The sequence below is a fragment of the Stereum hirsutum genome (assembly GCF_000264905.1).
Source record: "Stereum hirsutum FP-91666 SS1 unplaced genomic scaffold STEHIscaffold_3, whole genome shotgun sequence".
Taxonomy (NCBI): domain Eukaryota; kingdom Fungi; phylum Basidiomycota; class Agaricomycetes; order Russulales; family Stereaceae; genus Stereum; species Stereum hirsutum.
In genome coordinates, this window is record NW_006763133.1 from 1,133,308 (window position 1) to 1,150,775 (window position 17,468).

Genomic DNA, 17,468 nt, shown 5'->3' on the forward strand with positions numbered 1-17,468 from the left:
GAGTTGCACGCGACGAGAACGAGGAAGCCAGAATGCCTGTTTTGTGTCAAGATGGTATGCAGCAAGAACAACCGGTACCCCGCGGGAGTATTTCGCGCAATACGCGTCTGTCACGCGTCTGTCACGCGTTTACTCACGCCCCGGGCCGTGACCCGAAGACGCGCTTGTGGCTGTTTGTGGCCCTTGTTGACTGGAACGCTTTGATATCATCTCCCTGACTTGCCAAAACGCGCGGTGGACTCAGGTTGCGTCAATGCTACTTTCCGACTGCATCGTTCATGATGGAACGACGAGGTAAGTTTTCCCACTAATGATATTGCTTTCGCTGAGCAGAAACGTCCATGGGACTTCTGCACGTGCAGGGTATATTATCGTCAAAATGTACAACACAAGCCCTTCATTGACCCCAGAACCCAAAATGAAGACGACACCATCGACAGGAATTACCACGCCAGGACAAGAAACGCAACTCCAGCAAATACAGGCAGCGCCGCCAACGTTGACACCACATCCCTCGATGCGCCACTTGTGTTGGCTTCAGTCGCACTAGCAGAAGCAGAACTGCCCGTCACGGAGACTGACGACCCGGATGCGGTCTTCGAGGCGATGGTATTCGAGGAACCTGCGGCTGGGGTCGAAGACCCGGCAGCGGTCGCGCCCTCAACGATGAAGCCGCTGATGGTTTCCGACTCGACCATGGTGGTGGAGAAGGCGGCATCGATGACGGTACAGACGGCGATTCCATCGGAGAACGTGCAGGACTCGCCAATTTGATCCGAGATGCCCTCCTCGCTGATGTCCATTGTGACGAAAGCGTCGTTCGCGCCCTCAACAAGGGTTGCTGGATGGAGGTAAAGTGGGTCTGAATTAGCCCCATTCATTGTACAAGGAACATCCCAAACTGACCTGTAGCAGGGAAGCTGCCGTCGGTAGCATCAGGGGCTTGGACGATCACGTAAGTTGTCCGACCGTCGTCGCCAACTCCGGCGATGCTGGCGCTGAGCTCTTGAGAGTCAAAACCAGGAATGTATAGTGATTCATCGGCAACGACGACTGATCAATCCAGTTATGTTAGCGTCCATGAGGTTTACCACAGGTCATGAATATGCGTACTTTTGGCAAGAATCGCACAAGCCAGGAGGGTGTTGAAGCGGAAGGAAGTCATGAGTCAAGTTGGTTCCGAAAAAAGAATGCTGCAAGAGAGTGTGAAGAAAAAAAGACAGACTGCACTGTTGGTAGTAGCGGAGACGCGAGTTGGTGATGCGGTCAGTGGATCCTCGGTGCACTTTATACTCTGGCTGATCGCTATTATACTGTGTGCAATCGGCCGGAGTTTGTTGGCTAGGCTATGGTCGGTTATGCTTGGCGTGTCCCTGATGAGCACAGGTTTGCTAGTAATCGACGTTGATTTGCGTGCCTCGAGATATATTCCCTTGGCAATCGGGCACCTTGGCAGCAAGTTCGAGTTCGCCGCACAAATGTGGAGAGCAACTCGGACCTCGCCATACCATTTCTTCGTCACTTCACCCTGATAGTGGCATATATATACTCCAATTGTTTTCAACAAAGTTCTATCTAACGTGCTCCCTCAAAAGTGGTAGGAAATCTGGCGACTTTTAGATACCATGTGGCTGATTTTCTGTGTTCCTGATCACGCCGTGATATATTTAGCGCCCAGTAAGACACTCGGTGCCGCCGGCGATACAAGGCCGACAAGACCTGAGGCCTGCCTTGTAGCCAGGATGACTCTGAACCATTCTCTGCGTGCGACCGACATAAGGACAGTTGACTTGACCCTCTTCGTCATGTTGGGTGGACATATCCCCCAGTAGATTGTGCCTGTACATGACGATGTTAGCCACTAACTCATATATGTGGTTCTTCACTTCACTTTACATCTGACCTTTGCACTGTCGCTCAGTCTGCTCCTCGTTTATAGCCTCACGGCGAGCTTCAAAGATATTCGGGACAGGCTGCAAGCCACGGGAATGACTCTGCTGACTACTTTCGTTCGAACACTCGTCGACGATCCCTCAGCTCCTGCCGCGAATGTCAAGGCTGTCTTTCGCGTAGGATCATATGAGATGTTCCCGAGGTTCTTAGGCTGTTGAGGTGAGTCAACGCGGCCTGACGACCATCGTGATATCATACATATTCACTGCTTCATCTCTCTCGCTCTCATTAGGTTAGACAACCATGAAATTCCCTGTCAGTGCCATGTCCAGAAGAACTTTGGACGGTCATTCGAAGGGCAGATACTTCGGCTCGGTTGTGTGTCTGTGCACGCTTCCCGTATAGAGCTATGCGAGTTCTCTGCCCCATGTCAACGGTTGTCGTTTTTCTCCATGGTTCGGGACGTTCATGAACGCTATGATTAGTCTCCCGTGGATGGAAGGTATCAGGATGGAACCGCTGAATATCATGATCTTAGGGTGTCTACGGCGTTCCGCAACGCGACCGACCTGATTCCAGCGTTCCTCTTGTACACCAGACCTCCGTCGTTCCGTGTTTCGTCGTCCACGTCCTCAGATAGAGCTTCCGAGTTGTCGACCACTACGCACGGAACTCCCGCGCGCTCCTTCGTTCGCTCGCACGTTTGGGTCTTTTATCCGATGTTTTCTTGCAGGTGACCGTATCCTTTACCTTTCACTCTGCCATGATTTATCCTCGTGTTTTGTATACGACCAGAACTCGCATGCGGAGAACCAGTTGTTCCGCATATGTATGAGGCTTCTTGTCCTCGGAATTGATCACACGAGTTTATCGACATCCTTCGCTCGTTGTTCCTCGGGCTTCACGGTACTGGGCGCTAATAACAGAAGGTTTGGGATACGTCTTGTACGGTGACTTGGAATGGCCTACACTCTGCGCCCACAAATAAGATTATATACTTATTCGAGAGGGAATTGACCTGCCAGAGGTTCGGAACTCAATACGTGGTGTGTACATATAAATCTTCGCCCCTCTATCCCACTAGGAATGACGATTCTTGCAGACTGATTCCTCATGCTGTATTCATCTCGTTAACGGCACATAAATCTACACATACGCCCGACCACTTTGCATGAGAGATTCCATGACGCAGTTATCACATTGCTCCAGCAAGATCATTGCCACAACAAAAGCTACGGAGCCGACCTCTCCAACTCGGTTCCACGCGACATGACCATCTCACGCACCTACCATCCGCCGTCCGAGCTTTAAATGAAAAGATTTACGTTACGCAAAATGTCCGAGGGGTACCTACATAGATCACTGGTGAGAACGAACAGGACCCGACTGCTCGCGCCGCCCCTCTCCCAGTGGCGCAAGGGATGCCGTAAAGTAAGTTCGAACCTGGGAACGCCTGCACACCGCCGCGCGTATCATATATCAACGTGCGCTCGCACTCGGAAATGGGATAGCTCCCGCCTCAGCTTCCCTCAATCGAGCCCTCTTCGTCTGAACGCCAACCTATATATACATCACAGTGCCGCCGACACCGTCATCGGTTCATCCTCTTTGCTGCCATCAGTGTGAATGGGGGAACTTCGTACTTTATACGAACGTGTAGTACCGCCCGGTTACCAGTATCGAGGATCGGATGCATGCATGATTATAATAACTTAGGGGTGTGGCATACGACCAATGGGTGGTCTGAATATAGACTTGGACATAGCAGTGGTACTGGGAAGTACGCATGATGTGGGATCCGTGGTTCTGAGAAAAAGGTCGACGTGCCGTACCTACATATCACCGACATGTCTATATTCTACTTCCGTTACTACCGGCCTTACCCCACACGGAACAGATGTTAATTGACCATGGTAGTAGGAAACCGTGACTGCCTTTTGAGGTGACATGTCTCAATCGGTCGTGTGGTCGCAACTGTCTCTATTTTCTTGGTTCATATCCCTACAGGGAGGCTCGTGCAAGGCCAGCCGAGATTTCAAGTCGGTCGCGCCCAAATATGACCATCTTGGAGTATGATCTTCGTCGCACGCAGGTCAAACAAAGGTCGATCACACTCAATACAAGACAAAGAATTAAACCAAGCTACGAATGAGCAATAGCATTTGTTCTGATCATAAAGTACCGTAGGTTCTACAAAGACAGACATTCGAACGCAAAACAATTGAGAGCCCAAGTTAGCTATGAGTCGGAGACAGACGAGACGGACGGACAACGAACCAAGCAGAAAACAAGACGAGATGAGCAGTGCGGTTCAGTTACTAATATACACAACACACGTCGCATTGATTCGACGGCAAAGAGACAAGAGCGAGGAGAACAGAGTAAGGTTCGGCGACACTGAAGGGGTCGAAGCCATCAATAGCTCTGAATCGAACGACTATATGGTACACAAAAAAGAAGAAGAGGGATGCCAGCCAAGGTAGGACCCGTAAGACAACACAGCGAACAACAGAAGAACCGGGAGACAAAACACAGAAGAAACCGAGGCGATTCCAGTGGGTCAGTGAGTATTCTCGACGCGCACGCCAAGCTGCCCCGGGAGATCCTCGACGCCGCAAACACAAGAATACCACCACCAAACGGTCATCCTTCCGTCCAATCTCCCCCACCTCCCCACTCACCGCCACCACCCACTACCATGGTATCTCATGTTACTAGATGGAGTAGACTGGTGAGGTGTGGATAGTATGATTGTTTTGCGAGCCCTACGACGAGGGTGAAGTCTGGAAAGCCGCATTCAGCCCATGCTGCGTGATCTCGCTCATGGGACCCGAGGAAAGCCTCGAAGGGCTATTCTGTCCAGACGCAGCGGGCGAGAGTCCCAGAGACATAGACGGCGTGATGAACCCGCTGCCACCGGCACCATAGACGAACCCGCCGCTGAGTCCCTCCATGGGATTCGCGTAGCCTATTCAGTCGAACAAAGCTTAAGGTCAATACCACTTCATGTCCGTCAAAGAGAAGGCCAGGAGATGAAAAAGAAGTTCAAGCGGTGAAAGAGCGCGAATGTGGAGAGGGTTAAATGATGACAACGAGCACACGACGCTCAAGAGCGGGAAGCCATTTGATGAAAGGACGTGTGAAAGTCAAGAAAGCAAAATGAAAGGAACCCGGAAAAGTTGGGGGGAAGGCGAAAGGTCATGAACGCACCAGGAACGAGCACGTTATCCCAGAACCCTCCGCTGAGAATATGGTCCATCGACAACCCTGCCAGCTCCCCATCCGTCGAACTCCTCGACGCCATCGTCGGTGGGAACACCGAAAGATCTGCGACGGGTCCCATCTCGCCCGTGAACTGGAAGTCAGGCAGCGTGAACGCTGACTCTCCATGTGCACTTCCGCCCTGGTTCCCACCACCGAACCCAAGCCCATTAGCGAGCTCGCTGTCATGCATGTTGTTGTTGGCGGCTCTGTTGTGAGAATTGTGGCTGTGCGATTGGTCGAGAGAGGACTGTTGTTGCTGTTGCTGTGGTTGGGCGTCGGGGTCGGTGCGAGCGGAGATGAGTGCGCGAAGGAAGATAGCGTAGAGTGCGGGGGTGTGCGTGGGTCCTGCAGCGACGTTATCAAAAGTGTCTGCGACGGCTTTGACTAGGCTAATGGTATCTGGCTCGTTCTCCGGTGACGAGAGAAATTCCGGCCGCATCAACTGCTCAAAATGATACAACGCGTATAGTCAGCCGAGTAATCGATTCTATAGGTGATCTTGCCGTACCTTCAGCAAACTCAGCACGGCATACGACCCAAACACGAAGTGCGAGTCGGGCGAAAATCGCAGATAATTCCTAGGGCCCAACTCATCCCTGATAATGATTGCACATGTCTTCGCGCACGTATGGACCCTCGTGAAGAAATGCTGCTTGTTCACGGGCGAGCGCTCAAGGGCGTTCTGCAGACCGAAGGAGTTGATGACGAGCATCGCGTAGTTCGCGTAGAAAGACGACATCATCGACGCGTACTGATCCGCCGGATCAGAACTCGCTGAACCTCCTGAGAAAGTAGGACAAAAGCGTCAATCGTCGGGTTGTGCATGGAAAGACGAAGGATGTAAAAGGGAAGCGACTTACTGTGGATATCGCCTTCCCAGATTTGGGCATACCAACCTTGGATCTGACGTTCCATAGTTTTGATAACAAGCAGATAGTCGCAGTGTACCAACAGCCCCGAAGGAGTGTCGGTATCCGAGTACAGCTGCTCAAGACTCCGTGACACTATGCGTTGCAGCTCCTAGAAAACCCAAGCATCTGTCAGCGGCAAGTAACCTAACATCACAAGCGAAATAAACTGACCACATAGGCCGCCAACGCGAAATCGCCCTTCGTAGCGAGCGGCGATTGAATCCAGGACAGTGCGTTGCGTATGATGGCACTGTTGCGCGGCGACGTCAGCGAAACGCCACAAGCTCAAAAAAGGAAACCTAGGAAAGCGAAAGAGGAAGTGGCGCTCGCCAACTTACTCTTCCTTTATCGAGAACGGCTTCCCCATCTGGGCACCAACGCTCCGGTCCAGACAAAAACAGAGTAACCACGTTCGCTCCCGATTATGCACCTCCTTGTCGCGCGCCTTGCCCGCCTCTGTCTCCGGCACTGCCACAGCCGTCTTACGGTGCAAGTTCAAGTCGACCGCCATCCTGAATCGCCGACCGAAGGTTCGTTCCATGCAAGAACAACGGGCCGGCAACAGCAGATAAAGAGGAACAAGGAAGGTCAGCCGATCCGGATACGCCGGAGAGTAGATCATCAAAGTATAATCACCGGATCGCCATCCCAAGAAGCATCCACGTCTTATCCTGCTCGTAGCGCTCGACCGGTCCACAACCCCACATCGCAAGGATGAGGTAGGCTTGGACTATCTCGACGGACTTGTAGCCTTGCGCAGGGACATTGAACGCGAGTTTCTTCGAGAGGTCGGTTAGCTTGCCATGAAGTTCTGGGCGTTGACTATAGAACTTGGAGGAGACGGCGCAGACTGTGGAGTGAGAGTAATGGAGACGGGTAGAAACATTTTTGGGTCAGAACGAGGAAGGAAAATTCCTAAATAGTAAGCGAGACTCACTGGTGGTGAGCAGGAATGGTGATCGCGAGCAGACCAGCGATGGTGTATGGAATTCGCGGTCCAATAGATTGCAATGCATCTAGAACATCGTTTTAGTACGGAGAGCATCAAAGCAGCCGAAGCTCTTGAACTAACATGCAGTTGGTTGAAGTAGCTAGTTAATTGATAAAAATTCAGACCCCGTTCATCCGCGGAGGAGCGACAAAGAATAGCTCACATGTCAAACAAAGCGACTACCTCCTCCGTAGACACAAACGTCAACATCTCAGGCTGAATTTGCCGTTCAATGAACAACCTTCGCAGAGGTAAAATGTTCATGGGTCCTAAATAAAGGCTGAATGTTAGCGCGGTGGGCACCACAATGAGCGTATGACCTCCATACCTGGTTTAAAATACGCATCGCTTGCCACACCCATAGCCTTCGGCGGATCTCCTCCAGATCCAGGTGATGGCTGCGCAGGGTGAGCTACCTGAGCCCTTCGATTAGCCAAACTTGCCTCGGCCAAGAGACCCAAAGGGTTGAGGCTGTTGTCGGGAAGGGAATGCAGCTTGGGAGAACTGGGCGGATTTTGTGAGCGGTGCTGGTAATATGTCGGCGAAGGCGACTCAGTCTGAGACATCAAAGCCTGAGTCGCGTCCAACTGAGCCGAGGGCGATGGTGAACGCGAAATCATCCCAGAAACAATACTAGGATTTCCTATGGACTTGAGCACCGTGTCGAGCGTGCGCTCCATTTTGCGCAGCGAACGAGTGAGAATCTCATGCTTTCTAGTACTATCACTGAGCCATTCATTTAGCGACTCTGAGAGCGCAAGTATGAACTCACTTGGACGACCGTTTCCCCCTGTTCGACTCCTCGAAAATGCACTCGTGATTTCCCGCCTGACAGCGCTTGCATGGCGGGCCCTGTTCAGCCCCGACACATTTCATCTTCAACCGTCGGCAGACTGTGCATGCTCTAGTAATGCATTGTCAGGGGAAACAAGTGTATGATTAAGCATGAGTTAGCTACCTCGAGCCGCGAGTGGGCTTTGTCTTGGGTTCGCCAGGTTTAGCGCCGTTCGAAGGTCCCGCCTCAGGCTCCTCGTCCTTCCGTGGGCGCTTCCTGCCCTCGGCGTCGGTGGTGCTGGCAGATGAAGGCCGCTTGTGTGGGCCAGGGAAGGACATCTGCTCGGTGGGCGGAGTGCTGATACTTTCTGAAGCCTGTGACGATGGAGAGGAGAGGCTAGGGGCTAGGGATAGTTGCTGGGGGTGCTGGTGCTGAGAGTGGTGCTGCTGCTGGTACTGCTGAGGGTAGTAGTTGTTGGGCGAATAAAGCGCGAGTTGGGGGTCGATCGGGATGTTGGGCGACGGAGGGGGCTGCATGGACTGGGGTACGTGCTGTTCGTGGTGAAGAAGCTGGATGTGTTGCTGGTTGTATGAATGTTGGTGTTGAGACATTTGTTGCTCGTGGGGGAGGTAATACTGGGAGAAGATAGGAGGATCAGTCGGCATGACATACATCTGGACGGATGTGGGAATTGGAGGGGCTCTGACCAGGGGTGCGCTGTGAGGCAGCCTCTTGGGTTATAAACGAGGCAGGGGCCCCATTGTGGATAAGGATGTAGCAAGAAGAAACGATCCAACTCACGTGCGGCGCTTCCTTCGAGACCTAATTCTGAGCTCTGTTCGGCGTCTGGCGGCTCCCACGGACGTGTTTTTACTGTTGAGAACGTCTGGTCAAGAAAAGGCTGGAGAGCAGGGCGAACACCGGGGCGTTGGAGGGCGTGGTGTCAGCAATACAGGCCGAAGAAGCAAGGGGTGGGCAGAGTGTGAGTCTGTCGAGATGGACAATCGGGCACGAAGAGTCACAGCTGCGAGCGAGCACAAGGCGAGGACAAGCAAGGGCAGAAGGCAAGACAGCTGAGAAACCGTCCATCGCGTCGCGTTCAGACCCCCACAGCTCCCCGCGCTTGGTCATATCCAACGACACCTGGTGGCCCGACGCCACACTCCCCTTTGTCCTCGACCACCACCATCCTCGAGCTCTCCCTGGCCACGCAGACGACCGTCGTTCACTGGATGTACTATCTCGCGTGGCGAACGAGCCATTAATACTGCCTTACACCGTGTCTTCGGAGTATTCAGATCCATTCTTAGTCCATCTCTGGGAGTCGTTTGAAGCTCAGGTACACCCAGCTACCTTGCCATCGGGGTGCTCGACTTGTCTCTCCATCCTATCTTCATTCCTAGGGATCCACAACGTCTGTTTGACACGGCTGCGTCCGAGCCCGCCCCGCTGGAAACGTCTTCCACTCTTTGCTCGCGGCAGCGAACTGCATCCAACACATCGTTATCAGCCCGTATTTTTTCATGCTCCGTACTCTTCCACCGACATTGCTCGTCTTGTGAACATCGAACACGACTTTCGCCATATTCTCGAGTTCCCCCTCCTCCGCATTTCCCTCGCTTGCTTCATCTCCTCACGACTACCACTCTCTCCACGTTGCTCCTTCCACACACATTGTCTGCTACCGCTTTGCTGGTTCAGCAGGGCGCACAGAGCGTCTTCTACTCATAGCGATCCAGCAGCTAATCCCACTGGCTGGCCGGGTCGGGTCCAATCAGCTTCTTTCTCCAGCTCTCTTTTCTGTATGGGCGTCTTTGGGAGCCCACTAGTGCCTTCTATCTACCAGCCAGTTTATTTTTCTTCAGTCGTTCTGCGGTGATACTGATCTGCAATCTGACGCATCGAGTTCTCGGTGTTTAACGCTCCGGCCTTGACCGAGTCAATCGTCAGAATAGTTTGTTCTGGTGAGATCGGGTCGCCAGGATTTTCCTCTGTTTGACACATCTCTTATCTTGCCATATATCCAGACCTGCAGAATGAACACATCACTTACGTCGTACATTTGATCCCGACGACGTCGGCGGGGCCATTTTCCAGGAATTATGCAGCCTTCTCCTCAGTCAAGGTAACTTTCTACTATCGTCTCGTGACAATTATCCAGAGGCGCTGACGCTCTTTGAATATTTTCTGCGACAGTACCACCTCTGACAGAGGCTTTTTTCTTCGCTTCTGCCACAAAGGAAGCCAATCAAACCCACCCGTCGTTGTGCGAGGGATTGACACGAACCGAACCGCTCATAGCAAGCTCTCAGAATCGTTCGTCGGTCATCTATCATCGTCGCATGGAGGGGTCGTCCGTGAGACGGTGCAGATAAGGCATAGTACCCCTTGACAACGTGTTTCTCTCTGTCTATGTCGCATCCGAAATACAGCTCTCTAAATGGCTCTTTCCTGGTGTCTCGCATCCACGGCAGTCACGTAAACATTAAACTTCGACATACACCGCAACGCTCCTCAACTTCTACCTCGAAGAAACACTCGACTGCGCTGGTATGCGCTCCTCTTTTTGTCAAGAGCCCCCACCTCAGATCTTTGTACGATCTTTGGCGCTCTCGTAACTTACAGCCGTCGGGGCTTTTTTTTCTGAGTATTTTTCTGATGAAGCACCTTGACCGAGGACGTAACAGCCAATCAGCATCGCAGAGCCTCAGCCTTCTTGATTGGCTGTTCAGTCGTATACACTCAGGTTCGCCACTATCCTACATACGTATCTCGCTTATGTAGAGCGCTGACTGGCCTCTACATATCATGAAGGAACGCCTCGTTATCAACCTTGGACGGCCTTTCACCCTCCGTGCCCGTGGAAAGACTCTCCGAGGACACATGGCGCGCATACGCAGTGACCCTGGTGGAATAAGCGTCTCCTTTGGAAGCCGAGTTTCAGAGAACGCGAACAAGATGTATCGAAGAAGCCATGACTGCGCGAAGGCAGTGCCTGTAAATTACTGGCAGGCGACAGACAACGTTATGTATTATGGCCTAAACATTGCGCTTCCACACTCTCCAACTGAGGATTCTTCTCAGTGCTTACCTTAGCTTTGAGGATTCTAGTGCTCTCTAACTGCTACGTCTCTGTGCTTGATGACCATTGGACGACGGACGGCCGTCCTCCACGTCTTCGTCTTCGTCATTCGGTCGTCCCATCTAGAGCCTCTGCGTCGCGCCTCCAACATAATTCAAACATAGCACAGACTGACGACGTACGTAGTTGTGAGTTGTCGCAAAAGTGCTTGGCGGTCCCGAGGTCAGACCTATATGCTTTCTCTATGCATTCTCTGACGCTCCAGCCTTTCAAGGCCATCTAAAAGTGTCTGTCTCTTCAAACCGCGGGATATTCGTATCTACGAAGAATCTCCTCCAACGCCATCCAAACTCACTCCCTCTCTCTCCACCCTCCTGCCACGCTCTCTCGGACGGCGGCTGATCAAAACCTGACGCTTCTTCCTATGATCTATACACTCGCATGGCACCTCGGGACTCGACCCAAGACGCAACTCGGTCTCGGACTGAATGCAGAAAACGCAGCAGCACCCTAGCCACAGCTCTCGAGGCGACCCACTCGCTCGGAGCGCTGATTCCTCGTTCTGTCGTTTCTAGCGTCCTTCCAATCCACCGATACCGCACGGCGTTCGCCGTGTGGCAGGCGAGTTTTACTCCCCGGAACAAGCTCAGCGGCTCTCAGGACTTCCCATCGGTCGTACCATGTGCTCGAGGGCAGGGTTCTTCGATAACGTGTCTGAGTCTCTACCAGGAGCTTCGAAAAGTTCGCAGTCAGAGCGTGAGCGCTGATGATTGACCGAGTGAGTACCTGCATACTCTCTTTTGGTACTCCACCTTTTTTCCCTTTTCCTTTCTCTTGGAGCTGGCAGACCTGTTGACGTACGTGAGTAAAACTGCGGCACCGGGAGGGCATATGACGCAGCCATCGTTCATCGTCCTCTAGACTCACACTAACGTGTACGACTCGCAGGACTTCGTTCTCGTTCCTTGGAGCCCTAGAGTCCACTGGCAATGCATGACTTATTTTCGATACTATTGCATCATCACAGGAGAACATCTCGAAACAGCTCTGGCCTCGCCTAATTTTTCCGTTCGAGGACTGCAATGATATGGCGCCCAGGTGTAACTCTGTAATCTGGGCTTGACTTGGCGGGGCGTTCAGCGCTCAGGGGCCGATATCTATGCTAGGTGAGCCTATTTTCAGATCTGGATATCTATCGCTCGGGCTGTGCTCAAACTCAAGCTTTCACTATAGTCTCAAATGGCCGAGAGTCTCTTTTCACCTTTGTCGCTCAATTGATTCAATTAATCCTCCATGCGCAGTCTGGAGAAGGAGAAGTAAACCCCGTCCGCCGACTCTGCCTGGATAGAGATGATCACCGAAACCACATTTCATGTACGTTCCGCTCTCGCTTTGAATCTTAGTTTCAAGGGCACTAACGGACCGTGATCCTCAACCTACTGTCAGCGGCCCGTGGACGATTCGCCGTTCGGAGCCTGTGTCACAGCACTTAGTCTATCTCCAACTCTGAGCTGCGACTACGTCTTACACACGGTAACGATATCACGACGATCTCAGGACCCCATCCTTGTGCGCTGTGGTTCAGCTTTCCCAGGTTCAGGCTCACAATAGGGCTCGTCATACACACGCCGATTGGTCCATTTTCTGCCCGAGGGGTAGGGGTGGATGGATGGAGTAGATGGACGTCCTGACTTGCCATGGAAGCCACAAAGCCCCACTCCGCGACCCACCCTGGCACTGATTAGATCATGCCTTCTTTATCTATCTATGCCCTTGAAGATGGTCATCAGGGAGCGGCCTACGGTTTCGGGGTAGACGGATATCGTTACGTCGTGCAAGTTATTTCGCGTTCTCCGTTCTGGTTGGCCGGGTGGGAGATGGTATGTTCGTAAGATGGCTCAAGTTTAGATGTTATTCCCTCTGTGGATGGTCTGCGGCTGTTGCTTGATGTACGTAGATGCTTCGCCGCTCGTCGGACGCCAAGAGCTGACTAGGACTCTGTCTAAGGAACCGAGGGCCGTTCGGTTGATGTTCTCTTTATGGTCTCCGAACGATCTATTTTGGTTTCCTGCCATTGAGCTTAGTAAAGGCTGTCGTGGTGTAACATATTCTATGCATGCCTTTCTGGCCACTCAGAGTTTGCATCACCACAACCCTGTTACCGTGGATTATTTATGGAGCGTTCTGCTCAGCGTTTAGGCCAGTCTGAGTCTCAAACAAAAGAGGAGTGCTAGGTGGTATTATGACTCCGTTTGTTCTCTCAACTGAATAACCAAAAACGTCCAGTTCACCGGCCGCGGCACCGCTGTTTTTACCCCCATCTCTGCCATTTGCCGACTCGGAATCGTCTCAAAGTCTCATTCTACTCACTCACGGCGAAACCCAGCGGAAGCACAATCGATCCCATTCCTCCACAGTAATGGTACTCTGTTTCCCAGTTCACGCCGACCTTCAACGTCCATCAATATATCAGGACGAACAGCTTAAATGTTAATGTTAAGTCGACACCTTCATCGCACACTCTTTTGGTGAGCTTTGTCGGAGGATGCCTGAAGTTCTCACAAAATAATTACAATAGGACCAAGCGTGTACAATTTTACCTGAGGCCTTTGATGGCGAAAGGTCCCATGAGACGTCCATTCTTATTTTCTGCATCCGTCGTTACTGATATTCGGGATCGGACTCGGAGGCTCATGACCTATGTGGGTACAAGTGGGCTTAGATTTGGCTTAGATGATGTGGGAGAATAGATGGATTTGGCTTGTACATCGATGTATGCGGGTTCCCAGTGGTACGCTGTCATATCTGAAGGTCGTCCATCTATTCTTGGACTCTGATACGCTTCATAGGGGCTTCCCAGTTCGTTGGGCTCGTTCTGATGATAGACGGTAGTGATTCAGAGGCAGATAGCCCTGAGTGGTGGATGATCCGACGAAGTGACTGGGGGTGCAGTGAGTGTACATGTGGGGACTGAGGTGCTTCGTCGCGATTGCTTTGAGTGCTGAGTTGCCGCACCTTTCGCGTTCGTGTTTTTCTCATGAACATCCTTCTTCCCTGCTTAGGTTGGTATTCCGCTTTCTATTTTGAACTCCGCCGTGATAGTACCTAATCATGATCATCCACGTCAACGAAGGCGCAATGCAATAAATATTAGCTTTCGATAGCTTGCTAGCGTTGCTCATTCTCTTCTGAATGATGGAACACAAGAAAATCTCATGTTGGGCCTTGATGACCGAGGTGAAGACGAGTATCAATAGACACCCATCTTCGACACCGATCTTCGACACCGCCGCCCAATCTACTCTTCCGCTGTATAGTCGTGGCCGCGGCATGCCTCTCAGTCTCCGAACATCGTCTTCGTCATAGAGATAGAGAAGAAACGTGGTCTCATCCTACAGGTTGCTGAACGCATATGCTCTTCACGCGTATGATCAGTCCGAATGGCACCACAACTTGCCCGCGTTGGCTCTAAATGGCGCTCATGCTTACTCCCTAAATTTGTAAGACCCTTCCTCGAAGTGTCCACCGTGGAATCCCGGGTGGTATGGCCCTGCCTGAGCAACTTGAGCAATTTTAAACCACTGTAGAATTAGCCCATGACCTTCGGACCCGCGACGCCGACTTCGAGCCCGAAGACGTATGAATCGAGAGATGTACAGTTATGTTCAGCAATTAGTCAACAGGAGATGAAGTATGAAGTAAAATGGTTCATGAGACTCGGCATGGTATCCTCTACTAAGTATTCGGACTTTGTAATCGCTGAGTTGGAAGTGATGACCAGCACAGGGTCCGAAACTCTTAAGCTATCAAGCTTCAAACGTCGACCTTCGATGATGAGGCACTTCAAACGCAAGCACTGGGGTTCCTGAGCAACTTGACTGTACTTGAGCTTCGACGCCTTCGAGAAAGAGTAGGCCAAGCGAAGGAAGGAGTCAGGTACAACTGCCGGGCTATTTGGATGGAACTCGAGATGACTTCATGCTACACAAAATAGGACACTGAACACCGTTAGGAAGGACGAGAAAAAATAAACACTCTACATGCAAATTTATTCAACGGTTGTGCGGGCCTTTCCTATATTTTTCCTCGCTATGAGCCCTCAGAGCTAAGTATGGGATCGCCGGGCAAGGTGCATGCAACCCCAGAATCAGTCGGTTCTAGCATAACAAACGCCAGGGCCGTCCTGAGCAACCCTCGCGTCATTCTTCTTGGAAGTCAACCTTCAGGGAATGAACGAAGGAAAGGAAACATTTTTGCTCGCTGCTCCGAGCACAGAACCAATAGTCAGAAGTGAGGGACTGGGGCGAGCGTCGGAGCCGCAGCAAGACGCATGCGAGAGCAATTCAATAGCCAGTCCAGCTTGGCGTACGAAGCAACTGACCAGGGGCTGCAAAAGCGAGTACTCTGTGGGGGTAACACGAACACATGTCCACTAACAAAGACGTGGCCTCACCCTCTTTGTCAATTAGAGTTTTCCACGGTATTAATTGCCGAGCCTAGTAACGCACTGCCTGCTGGTGAAAATGGCTCCTGATCATGATTGGCCTTTGATAAGGGGCGTGTCGTTGCTTCCTTTCATCGAGGACGAAGAGTATACAATCTCCGATACGATCGAGGTGCATATACGGAGTAGGAACCCGATGCAATGTCACCGGTCAATTATGGAGGACGAACTACTGCCAATATAGTACTGTAAGGCTTGTTACAGTGGTACTGATACCTAAATCCTAATCCATGGACGAGGGACCAACTCCATTATATCAAAGTCGATCTGAGGGTCAGCCCTTCCTGTCCGACGTATGGTGAAGTCATGCAATGACAGCGTTTGTTGCACACAACAAACATCGGATACGAGTGCCGAAACAGATACACGTAGGTGCGGTCTCAATTAACGGTCTGCGAAGAGGCTTTCCATCATGGTCATCTGTGATAGACAAACCCGAGGGCAAGATTCCAGACGAGGAGGCCGCGGCAAGTGGTAAATAAGTATGCCGTCCATAGAAACACGAAGAACTGTTGAACGCGCAGTCAAGAAGACAAGGGAAAGCCCTGCCAAGGAGAATGAAGCATGACTTAGCCTTACTCGACTGTAGAGAAGCCCCTGTTCATCGAACGATCCTAAATCCCGGCCGAGCGGTAATGCGGTAATGTCGTCCTTATAAAGATATCGTATGACGGAGTGACTGAATGGTATGATTCATGTGGTGCCCGTTCATCACCGACACCGGAACGAGTGTCGTATACCTCTACAAGGGCGGATGGTCACTGGGCGGCATTCAACTTGAAAGCATTGTGGCTTGTGTTTTGATCATTCGTTGGAATGACCATCATGATTCAACGCACTAGATGATGGCAGCCCGATAAATATCGCAAAGACATACGGACGAGCAGTCCGAGGGAAAATAAAGACAGACAGGACGAACTAGATTGATATGTCGCGGTAGGCGAGTGCAAATATTTTGATCACGAGGCATAGAAGTTAGAAAGTCTAAGGCCCGGGATCGTGATGTCTACCTTTCGTCTCCATATCGAGGCTGCTCGGTTCCGTTGGGAGCGCCACGAAGCCCTCAGTGGTTCGGATCGACACTCGGGAGATACCGTGGCCAGTATCCAAGGTAAGTTGAGAGTGACTCAGAAAAGAAATCTGATGCAACAGTAAATTCTGCTAGCACAATCAACGACTAACACGATATTATATGTCAGCTTAGATGGAACTGAGAGTCAAAATGAGACTACGAAGAGGCCCAGAGTGCTCTCTGTATCATGGTCTTTGAACTGACCACGGTGAGTCGGAGTCGTAATTCTCCCGCTCTGACAGGGGTCAGTCAAATATGCGCTCGACTTACCAGACGTACTTACTAGCTAAAATGCAGACATTCACAAAGAGAACGTCATGCTTATCTCCGAGGTCGGTATTCTGATGAGAATAGTTAGCCGCCGCATGGAGGGAAAAGAGTAAGAAGAACCAACACTAACTGTGATGCCCGCAGATAGCTGTACACCGCTGCACACTCTATCGTGGTTGCAGTGAGTCCTGGGTTTCAAAATAATTTCTTGGCAGAATCCATTAGGGGACAAGGAAGAGTAATGACTTGGCAGGTGATAGTACGTCTGGGTCGCTCGACGAGGATAGTTGTGGCAGCTGTTGTTCGTCAGGCCGTGATAGGTGGAGCCCAAGTCTTCTCACCTTCATGATTGGGTAGAGGCTGAGCTCACGATTGGAAGGAAAGGCGAAGGGACGGTCCATGTATGAGCCAGAGGCCAATAAGCATTGACCACCCAAGAAAGGCTCCGGGATTCCGCGGTCATCTCTTGGGAGAAGAAGAGGACAGAAATCTTGAAGAATAGTCGACAGATACCGATGATGCCAGATGCTTGTGAGACGTTCGCGTAATATCGAGAATTGCTGTGGATGGAGGTGAACCTGGTACAGGTGCCGTTTTATCCTTGTTATTTTCGCAATATGCACGAGTGCAATTAATTGGAAAGTAACGATCACATCAGGTGAGGATTGTCTTTTTTTTTTGACTTGTTGGCAAACATTCTGGACAT

At 51.4% G+C, this 17,468-nt stretch overlaps 2 protein-coding genes across 2 annotated transcripts; both read right to left on the reverse strand.

Moving 5' to 3' along the window:
• Window positions 1-357: 357 nt before the first annotated feature.
• Window positions 358-1,256, reverse strand: STEHIDRAFT_166086 (uncharacterized protein). The gene is made up of 3 exons (XM_007300820.1): window positions 1,114-1,256; window positions 907-1,053; window positions 358-841 (listed from the first exon to the last, which is right to left on the reverse strand). Exons 1-3 carry the CDS (start codon window positions 1,163-1,165, stop codon window positions 444-446), a joined length of 597 nt encoding a protein of 198 aa, XP_007300882.1. The 5' UTR covers window positions 1,166-1,256; the 3' UTR covers window positions 358-443.
• Window positions 1,257-4,149: 2,893 nt separating this feature from the next.
• STEHIDRAFT_166087 (uncharacterized protein) lies at window positions 4,150-8,257 on the reverse strand. The gene is made up of 13 exons (XM_007300821.1): window positions 8,018-8,257; window positions 7,832-7,963; window positions 7,388-7,773; window positions 7,223-7,328; window positions 7,141-7,159; window positions 7,006-7,084; window positions 6,705-6,918; window positions 6,407-6,580; window positions 6,240-6,318; window positions 6,018-6,177; window positions 5,666-5,940; window positions 5,104-5,599; window positions 4,150-4,861 (listed from the first exon to the last, which is right to left on the reverse strand). Exons 1-13 carry the CDS (start codon window positions 8,170-8,172, stop codon window positions 4,659-4,661), a joined length of 2,478 nt encoding a protein of 825 aa, XP_007300883.1. The 5' UTR covers window positions 8,173-8,257; the 3' UTR covers window positions 4,150-4,658.
• Between the last annotated feature and the right edge of the window lie 9,211 nt (window positions 8,258-17,468).

Excerpts from the sequence above, each read along its gene's own strand:
- STEHIDRAFT_166086 (XM_007300820.1), bottom strand. The coding sequence starts at position 1,165 with ATGACTTCCTTCCGCTTCAACACCCTCCTGGCTTGTGCGATTCTTGCC. Across the intron at positions 1,054-1,113 it reads TTGTGCGATTCTTGCCAAAA|TCGTCGTTGCCGATGAATCA; the intron begins GTACGCATATTC and ends TGGATTGATCAG. Across the intron at positions 842-906 it reads CGGCAGCTTCCCTGCTACAG|CAACCCTTGTTGAGGGCGCG; the intron begins GTCAGTTTGGGA and ends ACCTCCATCCAG.
- STEHIDRAFT_166087 (XM_007300821.1), bottom strand. The coding sequence starts at position 8,172 with ATGTCCTTCCCTGGCCCACACAAGCGGCCTTCATCTGCCAGCACCACC. Across the intron at positions 6,319-6,406 it reads CCGTTCTCGATAAAGGAAGA|TGCCATCATACGCAACGCAC; the intron begins GTAAGTTGGCGA and ends GCCGCGCAACAG. Across the intron at positions 5,600-5,665 it reads CCGTGCTGAGTTTGCTGAAG|TTGATGCGGCCGGAATTTCT; the intron begins GTACGGCAAGAT and ends CATTTTGAGCAG.